Raw genomic sequence first — 16,079 nt, 5'->3', positions numbered from 1 at the left:
CATAGAGTCTAGATCACGTGAAGTACCGTATATACGCCGAGATTTTCAGCCCATTGTTTGGGGCTGAAAGTCCCCCTCTCGGCTTATACGCGAGTCATATACGGGGGTCGGCGGGGGAGTGGGGGGTGTCAGAGACCATACTCCCCCCTCCTGGCACGGTCTCTGCAGCCCTCCTGCTTCCCCCATGATCTCAGCATCCCAGCTGTTCCTGCATTCAGCGGTCGCGTGGTACCGCTCATTAAACTCACGAATATGCGCATATTTAATGAGCGGTACCACGTGACCGCTGAATGCAGGAACAGCTGGTATGCCGACATCATGCTGGAAGCAGGGGCTGAAGACACCGTGCGCCAGGAGGGGGATGAGTATGACGGGGAGGACGGGGAGCAGAGCAATATTTACTGGTCCCCGTTCCATCGCTGTCTCCCTGATCCTCTGGCTGTGACATTTAGCGGAGGGCGCGATGACGTAGTCAGTGCGCGCCCTCTGCTAACGTCACAGCACAGGACCCGGGAGACAGCGATTTTACCGGGAACGGTAAATATAGTCAGTGCCGGGGGCCTAAGCCAGCGGTGACACCGGCACCTGGCCCCCAGCGATGGAGAGGTGAGTATGTCTTTTTTATATATATATATATCGTCAGCAGCAGCATATGGGGGGGGGGTATTTATGTATGGAGCTTCTACTTGGGCCACCATTAACCATTGCGCAACATATGGGGGGTATTTATGTATGGAGCTTCTACTTGGGCCACCATTAACCCTTGTGCAGTATATTGCAGTATTTATGTATGGAGCTTCTACTTGGGCCACCATTAACCCTTGTGCAGCATATGGCGGTATTTATGTATGGAGCATCTACTTGGGCCACCATTAACCCTTGTGCAGCATATGGGGGTATTTATGTATGGAGCGTCTACTTGGGCCACCATTAACCCTTGTGCAACATATGGGGGGTATTTATGTATGGAGCTTCTACTTGGGCCACCATTAACCCTTGTGCAGCATATGGGGGTATTTATGTATGGAGCTTCTACTTGGGCCACCATTAACCCTTGTGCAACATATGGGGGGTATTTATGTATGGAGCATCTACTTGGGCCACCATTAACCCTTGTGCAGCATATGGGGGGTATTTATGTATGGAGCATCTACTTGGAACACCATTAACCCTTGTGCAGCATATGGGGGGTATTAGTCCTTGGAGCATCTTGTTGGGCCACCATTAACCATTGTGCAGCCTTTTATGGGGGTATTTATCTATGGAGCTTCTTTGTGGACCACCATTAACCCTTGCTGCAGCCGTCGCTCATATCCGCTGATGTCACGTCAATTTCCTGACTATAGAAATGGACATGACATCATCAGCAGGCGGGACCCAGCCTCTGCACACTGCTCTCACTCATCCTGAGTGACTGGGCTGTGGGCGGTGCTGAAGCACACGTCACAGGCAGCCCCGTCGCACTGCAGCTTCTGACTCCTCTCCCATCCAGAGTGACGGGGCTGCCTGTGGGCAGGGGGAGTGGGTCTGTGTGCCGGGGAACTGTGTGTGTGCGGGCGAGGGGGCTGTGTACGGGTTGTCTGCACGCGGGCTGTCTGTGAGGGGGGCTCTGCTGGCTGTGTGGGGCTGTATATGTGTGTTGATATAGAAGGGTTGGCGCCTGAACGCGGGACCGTGGTAACCAGCCTATTCGGAATCCGTATGTGGGAGCTTCCTGGGAGGTTGGACATGCAAAATCCAGCAGCTGTAGCAAGGTGAGAAAATTTATTCTTACACTATTTTGCATTTGCAATCTCTCTCTGGATCTCTCCATATCTCTGGGTAAAGGCTGTACAACACGGTTAAAAAGAACCTACATCACCAGTGAGCATGTCCGTATGAGAGTTGAATAATAGAGTAATAAGATAATAATTGTCATCTGTATTATTATCTGTCAATCTGTTCAGTCAATATACGAACTGGTTATGTACTGTGTAGCACAGAGCTGGGATAGACTCTGTGCAGTGTTGTTATTTTGGTCAGTTTAAATTGGCAGTAAAATCATATGAGGCTGTATTTTGTATAGGGCTGGGGTTTTTGTTGTGGGTGAGAGGCTACACGTTGGCAGGCGCGTTCTGACTAGCTATGTGTGGCCTGTAAGACAAGGTCCAGGCACACTAGAAGGGCATTTCAGAATAAAGGTGAGCTACCTAAGTTGAAGCAGCCTTCCCACGTTCCATGGAGCTGGTCTCGTAGGATGAAGGCCTATTCCTATTCTAGCCAGCTGATCTACCGGGTGAGAGGCAAGGAGCCTTCCCGCTACACCTTGGCAGGCTCGCTCTGACTTTCTATGTGTGGCCTGTAAGACAAGGTCCAGGTACACAGGAAGGGCATTTCAGAATAAAGGTGAGCTGTCGGGAGAAAAAGTTGAAGCCATGGGCAACTTTTTCTGTGTACAGTCGGTGCCCCCAATGGGATCCAAGACAGCTATGCAGATTGTAAAAGACAGAGAAGGAAAGAATGCAGTGAAAGATATGGGACCAATATTGAAAAAGGCAAAAATGCCAGAGTGTGGATGTTTGGATGTACAGATATGGCACAGTTTCAGAGAGGAGAATAGAGGTTTGATAAAAGATAAAAGGAAAGAGCAACAAGTGAATAAATGGTGTCGTGTGGCAGAGGAAATACAACAGTATGGAAGTAAAGAGACTACAGTGGGACGTAAGGTGTATTATGACTGTTTTGATGCACAAAAATCTATGATTGCTAGCGCCCCAGACAAGAGACCGAGACAAGACAGATGGACTTGTAAACACTGTGGTCAGCCAAACTCAGACTGGAGAAACACTTGTACGACCTGTGCTGCAACCCGACCTAAGCAAATTGCACTAAATCCTGTCCGGACAAGATCAGATGTAGTGACAGAGAAAGCAGACTCAGTGGGACCATTGACCTTTGGGGAAGAAGCTAGCAGTGGTCCTGAGGGGGAGGAAGTGGTGGAACAGCATGTCACCCCCACCGATCATCCCGTCACATCCACCACCAGACCCATCACCAGAGAAACATCCACATCAAGACCGAGAAGGGTGACTAGAATAAGACAGATACAGGAGTATTATCCCTGGAGCCCCTCTGATCAGCTGGCTATGCTAAAGCAGTTGCCTAACCCTGAAAACAAACCTTTCCCATTTTATAGACAAATAAAGGAAATACAGTGGGCATATAAGTATACCTGGGCAGACCTAGAGAGCTTGGTGAGTTCAAAGGCAGGTGACGTACTAGGACACATAAATAAAGCACATACAGATGTGGCAAAGAATCAAGATGGGGGATGGATGATAAATCTGCACGGTCTGGGGAGACGTACTGTGAATCATTAAAACAATGGGCTACAGTGAAACAATCAGAGCAGTCTGTATTCCTAACTGACGTGACACAGCAAAAAGGAGGGATCATAGAGATGTACTTTGGATGGTTACAGCTGAAATGGGCAGGCATGGGGTACAGTCCCATAAACTCACTTGATGTTAAAATACTGGTAAATGCATTCATTGACGGTATGAACAAAGGCTTACGAGACGCAGTACAGACTGCCAGACCTATATGGAGAAATGTTGTTCCAAAAAGATCTCCTGAAGGTGGCTAAAGGAGTTGAACAAACAAGGACAATAAGACGACCTGTCATGTATGCTGGAACACAAGGAAAACAGTGGAGACGTAGCAAGGGACCTAGGGACATAGAAACAGTGAAGTGCTGGAATTGTGGTGAGAACGGGCACTACGCCAACCATTGCAAAAACCCTATAAAAGGAGAGTAAGCAGACCAATCTTCCACCTCCTCCACATCCAGACTAGGAAACTGGCAACCCAGTGACACATGTGTGCCCTGTTCTTGTCCCCTCCGGACCTGGTTCTGCCTTGATGACCACCATAACAATGTCGGGAGGGAAAGAGGCAGAATTTTTGATTGACACTGGGGCAGCCGGGACTGTGGTACACAAAAGGGCCTGTCACACTAAGCGATATCGCTAGCAATATCGCTATAACATCACTGGTTTTTGTGACGTTATAGCGATATTGCTAGCGATATCGCTATGTGTGATACTTACCTCCGACCGCTCCCCCGCTGATCGCGCGAGAACGTCCTGGACTGTTTTTCGTCGTTGGCTTCCTGCTGTGACGACGAGCGATGCGTGGACGCGGGCGGGAGGACGTCTTCATCGCCTCGTCTGACAGGTAGGTAGCGACCCCCGACCCCTGCGATGTCGCTGGTGAGATCTGCCTGTATGGCAGCTCACTAGCGACCACTTAGCGATGCACCAGCGATCCTGACCGCGTCATATCGCTGGTCGGGATCGCTGGTACATTGCTAAGTGTGACAGTACCTAAAGACTTGATAATGCCAGACATGATTACTAATGAGATTATGGAATGTGTGGGGGTAGAGGGACAAGTGACAGAAGCCTAATGACTAAAAAAATAAGACTAAAATTACGAGATAGCCAAGAGGTACTTACAAAACGTATTGTTAGGGACAATACCCCTATGAATTTCCTGGGAGCAGATGTGCTGAGTGCGATCCAGGCCACCATACAGTACTCTCCTGAGGGTATTACAGTCACAAGTCCCCTCTCAGATAAACATTTATGTAAGATTGCAGCAATGGTGTATATGACAAAAGCGGTGAAACTAACACCTGACACCAAAATGCCTGAGGATGAGGAAATGGGACAGGTGCCAGACACTGTTTGGGCAAGGGGAAAAACTGATGTGGGTCAGCTGCCCATTACCCCTGTCATGATTTATTGAAAAAAGGAATCACTCCTCCTTGTTTAAAGCAATACCCCTTGAGCCTAGCCAAATCAATGGCCCCGAGCAGAGATATTTAGTATGTTAAAGCAGGGGTTCTGGTGCAAAGATCTTCACCCTGCAACACCCCTTTTTATCCCATTAAGGAAAAAGGACCGAAGGGTTCCCCTGACACTTACAGGATGGTTCATGACTTAAGAGCTATTAATTATGTTACAGAGAGTGTGACCGCAATCGTCCCTAACCCACACACAATACTATCACAGATCCCAGCAACGTCAACATGTTTCACAGTCATTGATTTGGCGATTGCATTTTTCTCTGTACCCCTGCACCCTGACTGTCAGTATCTATTTTCCCTTACTCATGAAGATAAACAATATTGTTGGACAGTCCTCCCACAAAGGGGGAAAGAAATCCCCTACCATCTATTCAACAGCAATGGCAGGGGTCCTTGAGCAATGGCAACCACCTCACCCACAGATAGTACTATTACAGTACGTGGATGAACTTTTGCTCTGCTGCCCGGACCAGATGTCCTGCAAAAAAGCTACAGTTTCCTTGCTATGTTTTTGGGCAGAAAAAGGCTGCAAGGTCTCACGTCACAAATTGCAGTATTGCAAACAAAAGGTGACATTATTGGGACATTATATTGCCGACAGTACGAGACACCTGACTGAAGACAGAAAACAGGCAATTCAAAATCTCCCTCTACCCAGGTCACATCAGCATCTACGCACTTTCACTAAGCTTGGTGACCTACTGCAGGCCTTGGATAAAGTCTGCTTCACAAATGATGCAACCACTTTATGACTGCTTGTCAGCAGACCCCTACGATCTCACTCAAGAAGCAATGGATTCCTTCCATTCTCTCAAACTGCTCATTGTGTCAGCCCCAGCCTTAGGCATTCCAAACTATGGCCAGCCATTTTTCTTGTTTTGCACAGAGCAGGGAGAACATGCTACCGCAGTACTGACACAGCAACATGGAGGGAAACAGAGACCAATAGCTTACTACTCAGCACAATTAGACCCAGTGATCAGAGGGTCACCTACGTGTGTCCGTGCGATAGGAGCAGCTACACTACTAGGAAAGGCATGTGAGATCACACTGACGTTTCCTTTGACAATTTATTCCCCACATGACATCCATTCCATACTTGTACAAGTTCAACCAAAACATCTGTCTATGGCCAGACAGCTCCGACTTGAATGTGCTCTACTAATTCCTGAATATGTCACCCTCAAAAGATGTAACGTTCTGAATCCAGCCTGTGGATTCAGAAAAGGGGGAATTGGTGACCATATTAGCAAGTGAGGAAAAATACTTTGACATGACGCATGAACATGACTGCATAGAACTGATGAGTCAGGAGACAGTGGGGTTTGCACACGTCCATGAAAAACCTGTTCCTAATGCAGATTTTGAGTTTTTTGTAGATGGCTCCAGATACCACCAGGATGGACGATTCTACACTGGATATGCAGTAGTATCCTCACATGAGGTAGTCCGAGCTGAACCACTCCCTCCTCACATGTCGGCACAGGAGGCAGAGTTGAAGGCACTCACTGAGGCGTGTAGAGCCGCTGCAGGTAAAGTCGCTAATATTTACACAGATTCGAATTATGCATGGGGAATAGCCCATGATTATGGCCCTATCTGAAGAAGCAGAGCGTTTCTTACATCAGCCGGTAAGCCCATTGAAAATGCAGAGCTGGTGAAACAATTGATGGAGGCATTGATGTTACCAGTCCAGGTTGGCATTGTCAAGGTAAAAGCACACACAAAAGGGACTCCGTGGAGGTAGAAGGCAACAGAAGGGCGGACGAGGCTGCTAAAGTAGCAGCAAGGTGGCCTAGGGAGCAGTGGACGGTGGTGGGGAGTCAGCGTGTTCCAGCCACACTGAGCCTAGATGTCTTGAAATCCCTCCAGCAACAGGCTGCCCAAACAGAGAAGGAACACTGGGGGAGACTGGGAGCTGAGCTGACCTCAAATGGAGTATGGGAGAATAAGGATAAATTGTGCCTACCGAAGTCCCTGTTCCCAATCATGGCGCAAGCAACACATGGCCCCACTCACACCTCAAAAAGTCACATGTGTGCCATGGTAGATGCCTTCTGGATCGCTCCTGGTTTCAGTTACGCAGCCATGAAACTCGTACAATCATGCCTCATCTGTGCACAGCACAACCCAGGTAAAACAGTAAAAGTCCCTAAGAAAGGGACACCTAGGCCTCTTTACCCATTTCAGAAACTTCAGATTGACTACATACAGCTAGCCAGGGTAGGAGTTTATGAATACGTCCTAGTATGTGTAGATCTCTTCTCTGGTTGGCCGGAAGCCTATCCGGTAAAATGTGCAAATGCTAAAACGACTGCAGACAAACTGATGAAAGAACTGATCTGCAGGTATAGTGTCCCAGAAACCATAGAAAGCGATAGGGGTACACACTTCACAGGAGAAATAATGAGGGAAGTCTTGCAGGCCCTGGGTGCACAGCAAGCATTTCATACACCATATAGGCCACAAAGTAGTGGGAAAGTGGAAAGACTAAATGGGACACTTAAACCGAAAATTCAAATGGACATGGTAGACACAGGAAAGAGCTGGGTAGAGTGCTTGCCTCTTGCACTCTTTTCAGTCAGGCACAGATCAGGGCCAGTATAGACAAAATAGGTGAACTTAAGGCCCTTTTACATTTAGCGATGCACCAGCGATCCGACCAGCGATATGACCCGGTCAGGATCGCTGGTGCATCGCTAAAAGATCGCTAGTGATCTTTGACACAGAAAGATCTCACAGCGATGCAGCAATGACGCAGCGGACGATACTCACCTTTCACACACAGCGATCCAGACGTCCTCCCGCCCGCGTCCAGCGTCGCTCGTCGGCACCAGCAGGAGGCCCAGCAGGAAGCAGACGACGAGAAATGGAGCCGCCCGATCAGCGATGGACAGCGGGGGAGCCGGTCGGAGGTAAGTATCACACATAGCGATATCGCTAGCAATATCGCTATAACGTCACAAACTCAGTAAATGGTATAAAAGATTGCCTTGTGTTTCATTACGTCAGATAAAGTGATTTGCCCACGGCCCGTGTGCAGTCTCTTGTCTCCAAGAGCTTGTAAATTAAGGGCGTAAACTCCTAATTTGGCCTCACTGGTGATCTGGCATATCTGACTCTGGGTCACAATGAAAGCAGCTAAAACAGTGTGTATGTAGGCATCGTCCGATGGGACTACAAGTCCCATCGGGCGATGCCTGCCACCCAGTCAGTGAGAGACACAATAGCCAATGATGGGACAGTAGTAGTCCCATCATCCGGCTAATGTGTTGAATGTAAAAAAAAAAAAAACACATACAGAACATACAACATGCAGAACATACAACATGCAGAACATAACAGAGTACATACCTACCGCACACACCTAATTCTCCGAAGCCATCGATCTCATGTAATAAAAATAAAATAATAAACCAACCTATACTTACCTTTCTGCCGTAGTCCAGTTAATAACAAGGGTCCCACAACGATCTACCGTGGAGAGCTGCCACATCAGTTGATGCAACCGCTCTCCAGGGGCTCCAGTAATGAAATGACAGGAGGAGTATTAGCTGTGTATCCCTCCCCACTGTGAAAGAGGTCCCGTAACCCTAATTCTCACGCAGCATTGCTGTAAAGTGAGACTCTGAACTCAGGTAACCTCAGTGATGGACTGCAGGAGGCATTGTCTCATGGCAGTTCATCACTGGGAGGCCCTATAGAGCAGTGACATCACCTGATGTCACTGTTCTATAGAGGAGATCATCGTGTGACCCTCGTTATTAATTGACCTGCATCGGACAGGGAGTATAGGGTTTGTTTATTTTTTTTTACTTTATTACAGGAGACCGAGGGCGTCGCTTGGATGTGGGCGGGCAATAAAAATATGAAAACCGTGTTGTTTTATTTAATTAAAATGCTTTATTCTTAGGTGTGTGTGTTTTGTTATACCTTTATTATAAGATTAATAATGTATAGGTGTCTTATTGACACCTCTTCATTATTAACCGGGCTTAATGTCACGCTACACGGGAGTGGGAAGAGAGAGGCTAAATGTCGGAATTGGTGCATCTTATAGATGTGCCATTTCTGGGGTGGTTGCGGGCTGGTATTTGTAGCTGAGGGGGCCAATATCCATGGCCCCTTCCTAGGCTATGAATATCAGCCCGCAGCTGTCTGCGTAGACTTTCTGGCTATAAAATATAGGGGGACCCTATGTTAATTTTTTGGGGGGTCCCCCTATTTTAATAGCCAGTAAAGGCTATGCAGACAGCTGTGGGCTGATATTCATAGCCTGGGAAGGGGCCATGGGTATTACCCCTTTCCCAGGCTACAAATATTGGCCCCAGGCCATCGGCTTTCCCCTTCTGGCACAGAAAATTGCGTGGGAGCCCACGTCATTTTTAAAAAAATTTTTTTTTTAATGAAACATTGTTCATTAATAAACATGGATATGGATATATCTATGGAAATATCTATATAGATATTTCTATGGAAATATCGACGGATATCTATGGAAGTATCGAAGGATATATCTATGGAAGGATCGATGGATATATCTATGGAAATATCTATGGATAGATAAATGGTTATATCTATGGAAACATCTATTCAAACATTTATGGATATATCTATGAATATATCCATAGATATATACAGTGCCTACAAGTAGTATTCAACCCCCTACAGATTTAGCAGGTTTGATAAGATGCAAATAAGTTAGAGCCTTCAAACTTCACACAAGAGCAGGATTTATTAACAGATGCATAAATCTTACAAACCAAAAAGTTATGTTGCTCAGTTAAATTTTAATAAATTTTAAACATAAAAGTGTGGGTCAATTATTATTCAACCCCTAGGTTTAATTTTTTGTGGAATAACCCTTGTTTGCAATTACAGCTAATAATCTTCTTTAATAAGACCTGATCAGGCCGGCACAGGTCTCTGGAGTTATCTTGGCCCACTCCTCCATGCAGATCTTCTCCAAGTTATCTAGGTTCTTTGGGTGTCTCATGTGGACTTTAATCTTGAGCTCCTTCCACAAGTTTTCAATTGGGTTAAGGTCAGGAGACTGACTAGGCCACTCCAACACCTTGATTTTTTGCCTCTTGAACCAGGCCTTGGTTTTCTTGGCTGTGTGCTTTGGGTCGTTGTCTTGTTGGAAGATGAAATGACGACCCATCTTAAGATCCTTGATGGAGGAGCGGAGGTTCTTGGCCAAAATCTCCAGGTAGGCCGTGCTATCCATCTTCCCATGGATGCGGACCAGATGGCCAGGCCCCTTGGCTGAGAAACAGCCCCACAGCATGATGCTGCCACCACCATGCTTGACTGTAGGGATGGTATTCTTGGGGTCGTATGCAGTGCCATCCAGTCTCCAAACGTCACGTGTGTGGTTGGCACCAAAGTTCTCGATCTTGGTCTCATCAGACCAGAGAACCTTGAACCAGTCTGTCTCAGAGTCCTCCAAGTGATCATGAGCAAACTGTAGATGAGCCTTGACATGACGCTTTGAAAGTAAAGGTACCTTACGGGCTCGTCTGGAATGGAGACCATTGCGGTGGAGTACGTTACTTATGGTATTGACTGAAACCAATGTCCCCACTGCCATGAGATCTTCCCGGAGCTCCTTCCTTGTTGTCCTTGGGTTAGCCTTGACTCTTCGGACAAGCCTGGCCTCGGCACGGGAGGAAACTTTCAAAGGCTGTCCAGGCTGTGGAAGGCTAACAGTAGTTCCATAAGCCTTCCACTTCCGGATGATGCTCCCAACAGTGGAGACAGGTAGGCCCAACTCCTTGGAAAGGGTTTTGTACCCCTTGCCAGCCTTGTGACCCTCCACGATCTTGTCTCTGATGGCCTTGGAATGCTCCTTTGTCTTTCCCATGTTGACCATGTATGAGTGCTGTTCACAAGTTTGGGGAGGGTCTTAAATAGTCAGAAAAGGCTGGAAAGAGAGATAATTAATCCAAACATGTGAAGCTCATTGTTCTTTGTGCCTGAAATACTTCTTAATACTTTAGGGGAACCAAACAGAATTCTGGTGGTTTGAGGGGTTGAATAATAAATGACCCTCTGAATAAACTTTTCACAATTTAAAAAAAAATTAAACAAAGAAATAACATTCTTTTTTGCTGCAGTGCATTTCACACTTCCAGGCTGATCTACAGTCCAAATGTCACAATGCCAAGTTAATTCCGAATGTGTAAACCTGCTAAATCTGCAGGGGGTTGAATACTACTTGTAGGCACTGTATATAGATATATTCATAGATATATCCACATATCTATCTATAGATATATCTATGTCCATAGATACCGTATATCCATAGATATATCTATGAAAATATATATATATATATATATATATATATATATATATATATATATATATATATATATATATATATATGCGCAACATACAACACCTTAAGCATCAGAATCATTTTAATAAGATTAACTCGGACTACCACCGACAGATGCAGTTTAATCCAAGCCCCAACCTTTGCCTTAAGAACCCCCAGAACAGGAGTCAGATTTTTATGCAAATAGTCCGTAATCTGCACAGAGATCCATATCCCAAGATATTTGAACTGATCTGCAACTTTAAGTCTGCCCCCATCCACGGCTTCCCCCACCTCATCCCCTGGATCATCAACCTTAAACAGAATTGATTTATTCCAGTTTATTACCAACCCCGACAGAGACCCAAATCCCTCAGAGAAGTGTGTGGATCACTCAAAAACAATAATATATCGTCCGCATAGAGCGCTATCTTCTCTTCTATGGACCCATACTTGAACCCGGAGACTTCGGACGACTGTCGAATTTTGGCGGCCAACGGTTCCACAGCAAACAAAAGAGGGAAGAGTGGACACCCCTGCCTCGTCCCTCTGTGTAACTTTATGGTGTGAGATAACACCCTAATTCTAGCCACTGGTTGTGCATACAGCAATTGAACCCAATATATAAATTGCGGCCCAAAGCCCATACACTGCAAAACCTGCCACAAATATCCCCATTCTATGCTATGCCATGTGGGCATCTAAGGATGCGATAACCCTCTGTCCACAGTTATCAGCCCGCAGCTGCATATTCATAAATAGCCTTCTCAAATTAACGGCCATGGACCTGTCAGGCATAAAGACAGACTGATCCAGATGTATCAGCTTAGAGATAACACCTGTCAGCCGGTCCACTAACACCTTGGCCAGAAGCTTCACATCCATCGTGAGCAGGCGAAATGAATCATTCAGCTGATCCCGGCAGCAGATGCGCGACGTGTCTACAGGCAGAGGAAGCCGGTCACATTACAGGGGTTTTCCCACGAACGAACATTTTAAAAATTGTCTGTGTCTGACCGTGTACGGAGCATACCGCATCTCCTGGGCAGGGGAGGAAGCAAAAGACAATACCGACATTACAGCAGGGGATCACAGAGGATTCATTTTGTGAGGTAAAATATTTCACTGACTGTTTTTAAACAATATTTTACCTCACATAATGTATCCTCTGCGATCTCCTGCTGTAATGTCAGTATTGACTTTTGCTTTGTGAGGTAGCGCTGTCATCTAGTAGGGGATCACTCGCTTGGCAGCGATCAAAACATATCCGGCAGCAGGTTTTCCATAAAAACAAAGCAGTCCATGCGGTTTATTCACCCTCATAAACCACAGCAGCAATGTACAACAGCTTCATATCACCAGTATAGCGTCCATTAAACAGGCTATTCAGCCCCAGTGTTATCTCACCCTTATGCGTTCCTTATGCGGCTTATCAGGACGTTTTGTTAGTTCCCTCCAGGGAGCTCTCAGGCACACATCGCCCTTGCACACGCCCAGTCGTTCCACAGGCTGTTAGTGAGGAGATCCTTCTCCTCACGGGACCTTCCAAACTGGACCAACCCGGTCCCAGCATTCACTCCTTGTGACCTATCCTGGCTACGTTATATGGTCCATAGCCACGCCCACTAGGTCACATGGCTATGACCTCATCACAGGTCCTTCACCTACTCACATAGCCTTTTACTATAGGTGTTATCAGGCACAACCTGGGTGGGTTTGTAGGCAGCTAGAACCCGCCCATCTCTCCAGCTGCCTGAAGGCTTCTCCCTAACACATAGGCACGAAAGATCAGTTCTGCTGATCAGCACATAACCAAGCCTTCATCTCAAAGCCATCCACTTTGAGACACACCACGGCCACTCCGTATTCTGCCACTCATCCTCTCTCTTGGGACATCCACACAGCGCCCCCTAGTGGACACAGTGGTCATTACACCACAGCTTCCTCCACTGCCCAGGAGCTGTGGTATGTTCTGTACATGGTCAGACACAGGGGTGACAGAGAACAGGGGGAGACAGCTCAAACGGGACAGCACATGAGGGGAGAACACAGCACAGGAAGGAGAGAGCAGACAAGGGGGATAGCACATGGGGTAGACAGGTCAAAGAAGAGCACAGACGGGAGAAGTCAGCACATGGGGAAAGAGAGAGTGGAGAGGTGGGTGAGCACATGGGGGAGAGAGATTCTCAACGATGCAAAGCCTGCCTCCATCATGACATTACCGCCCTCCCGATGTGATAGCATCCGGCCTCCATCTAGTGTATATATATATACACACACGCTAGATTGTATGTAACCCGTCCTCATGGGCAGCAGCCAGGAATCAATGGGGCTCTAATCATAACTAATAATAATCACACAGCCCTCCACCTGCAGAGCCGCACACTATATACACAGGTCAGTCCCCAGCGACCAGCAACGGGGGAGAACGTGTGTATTCAGGGGGGAAACATGGAGAACGGAACAGCACAGAGACGGTAAAGAGCATTTATTATATGAGGAGGAAAAATGGCCGAGTGTGACCAGCGGCTAATCCTGAGAGAGAATAACGGGGCCCCAGCACCTACCTCCACCTGCAGAGCCGCACTTCACATATATGGCTGCTCTGTGCGCACAGGACCTGGGATGAGGTCACAGGAGGGGAGGAGTCAGGGGTCACATGATCAGGGGTCTCAGTGTATGCAGGACTCTGCTGTGCTGGTTGTCATGGTGCTGGATGAGGGGAAGTTTCTGTGTGGGGTCAGGAGGGGTTTACAGGGTGGGTGTAGCAGAGCCGTGTGTGTACAAGGTGTACGGAGCGGAGCCGTGTGTGTACCAGGTGTACGGAGCAGAGCCGTGTGTGTACGAGGTGTACGGAGCAGAGCTGTGTGTGTATGGAGCGGAGCCGTGTGTGTACGAGGTGTACGGAGCAGAGCCGTGTGTGTACGAGGTGTACGGAGCGGAGCCGTGTGTGTACGAGGTGTACGGAGCGGAGCCGCTTGTGTACGAGGTGTACGGAGCGGAGCCGTGTGTGTACGAGGTGTACGGAGCGGAGCCGCGTGTGTACGAAGTGTAAGGAGCAGAGCCGTGTGTGTACGAGGTGTACGGAGCGAAGCTGCGTGTGTACGATCTATATGGAGCGGAGCCGCAGCTATTCGAGGTGTACGGAGCAGAGCCGCTTGTGTACGAGGTGTACGGAGCGGAGCCGCATGTGTACGAAGTGTACGGAGCAGAGCCGTGTGTGTACGAGGTGTACGGAGAGGAGCCGCGTGTGTACGAGGTGTACGGAGCGAAGCTGCGTGTGTACGATCTATATGGAGCGGAGCCGCAGCTATTCGAGGTGTACGGAGCGGAGCTGTGTGTGTACGAGCGGTACAGAGCGGAGCCATGTGTGTACGAGGTGTACGGAGCGGAGCCGCGTGTGTACGAAGTGTACGGAGCAGAGCCGTGTGTGTACGAGGTGTACGGAGAGGAGCCACGTGTGTACGAGGTGTACGGAGCGAAGCTGCGTGTGTACGATCTATATGGAGCGGAGCCGCAGCTATTCGAGGTGTACGGAGCGGAGCTGTGTGTGTACGAGCGGTACAGAGCGGAGCCGTGTGTGTACGAGGAGTACGGAGTGGAGCTGTGTGTGTACGAGGGGTACAGAGCGGAGCCGTGTGTGTACGAGGTGTACGGAGCAGAGCCATGTGTTCAAGGTGTGCGGAGCCGCGTGTGTATGAGGTGTATGGAGCGGAACCGCATGTGTATGAGGTGTACAGAGCAGAGCCATGTGTGAACAAGGTGTGTGGAGCAGAGCCACGTGTACGAGGTGTACAAAGCGGATCCATGTGTGTACAGAGCGAAGCTGTGTGTGTACGAGGTGTACGGAGCAGAGCCGTGTGTACGAGGTGTTCGGAGTGAAGCTGTGTGTATGAGGTGTACGGAGCCGAGCCAGGTTTGTGTACGAGGTGTGCGAAGCTGCATGTGTACAAGGTGTACAGAGCGTAGCCAAATATGTATTGGGTGTACAGAGCAGAGCAGTGTGTACAAGGTGTACGGAGCGGAGCCTTGTGTGGATGAGGTGTACGGAGCGGAGCCATGTGTGTATGAGGTGTACGGAGCGGAGCCGTGTGTGTACAAGGTGTACAGAGCGTAGCCGAATATGTATTGGGTGTACAGCGCAGAGCAGTGTGTACAAGGTGTACGGAGCGGAGCCTTGTGTGGATGAGGTGTACGGAGCGGAGCCATGTGTGTATGAGGTGTACGCAGCGGAGAGGGCGCTGTGAATAACCAAAAATAACAAGAATACACTATGTAAGAGACAGCACTGTACATAACAGCAAAGGAAGCTATATACAGTAATAAGGCACGACACCATATATAATTACAGAGGATGGTACGCAATAAGGGATGGTGTTATACATCAGTGAGTACACTATATACTAAGGGACTGCTATACATAATAAGTGAGTACACTATACTAAGGGACCGTGCTATACATAACAAGGCTACATTCCTGTATTCGTGTGCAGTGTTGGTGTGCTGCCCTCTTTTACAGACGCATTGAGCATGTCCTATTCTGATCCTCAAAATCAGATCAGAAAAGGACATTCTCTGACCCTCATGGATCTCATTCTCAGATTCTCTATGAGTCCGTGTGCCGTCCAATAAAAAAAACCCTAGAAATGTGAGAATGTAGAATAAGGGATTTTACAACAAACATCAAAATGAATTTGGAAAGTGCGAGAAGATGCTATCAGGTACTGAGCATCCTCCGCCACATCTCAATTCATTACAAGTCTGTGACAGCCTCTTCTCCCACCTTACAGTTCTTTATAAAGAGTGCTATGTAATAATAATAATAAATTTTATTTCTATAGCGCCGACATATTCCGCAGCACTTTACATTTCAGAGGGGATTTGTACAGACAATAGACATTACAGCAT

At 47.7% G+C, this 16,079-nt stretch overlaps 1 protein-coding gene across 1 annotated transcript in view; it reads right to left on the bottom strand.

Annotated features, from left to right (window-relative positions):
• Window positions 1-13,606, bottom strand: part of LOC141055951 (uncharacterized) — a 192,458-nt gene extending 178,852 nt beyond the window's left edge. The window contains 1 exon segment of the mRNA XM_073552648.1: window positions 13,394-13,606. Coding sequence (XP_073408749.1) covers window positions 13,394-13,426 — 33 coding nt within the window. The 5' untranslated portion in view covers window positions 13,427-13,606.
• Window positions 13,607-16,079: the final 2,473 nt, after the last annotated feature.

The sequence above is a fragment of the Dendrobates tinctorius genome, unplaced genomic scaffold, assembly GCF_039654945.1.
Source record: "Dendrobates tinctorius isolate UK_male_01 unplaced genomic scaffold, ASM3965494v1 ptg000192l, whole genome shotgun sequence".
Taxonomy (NCBI): domain Eukaryota; kingdom Metazoa; phylum Chordata; class Amphibia; order Anura; family Dendrobatidae; genus Dendrobates; species Dendrobates tinctorius.
This window is presented reverse-complemented; position numbering and strand designations above follow the sequence as displayed.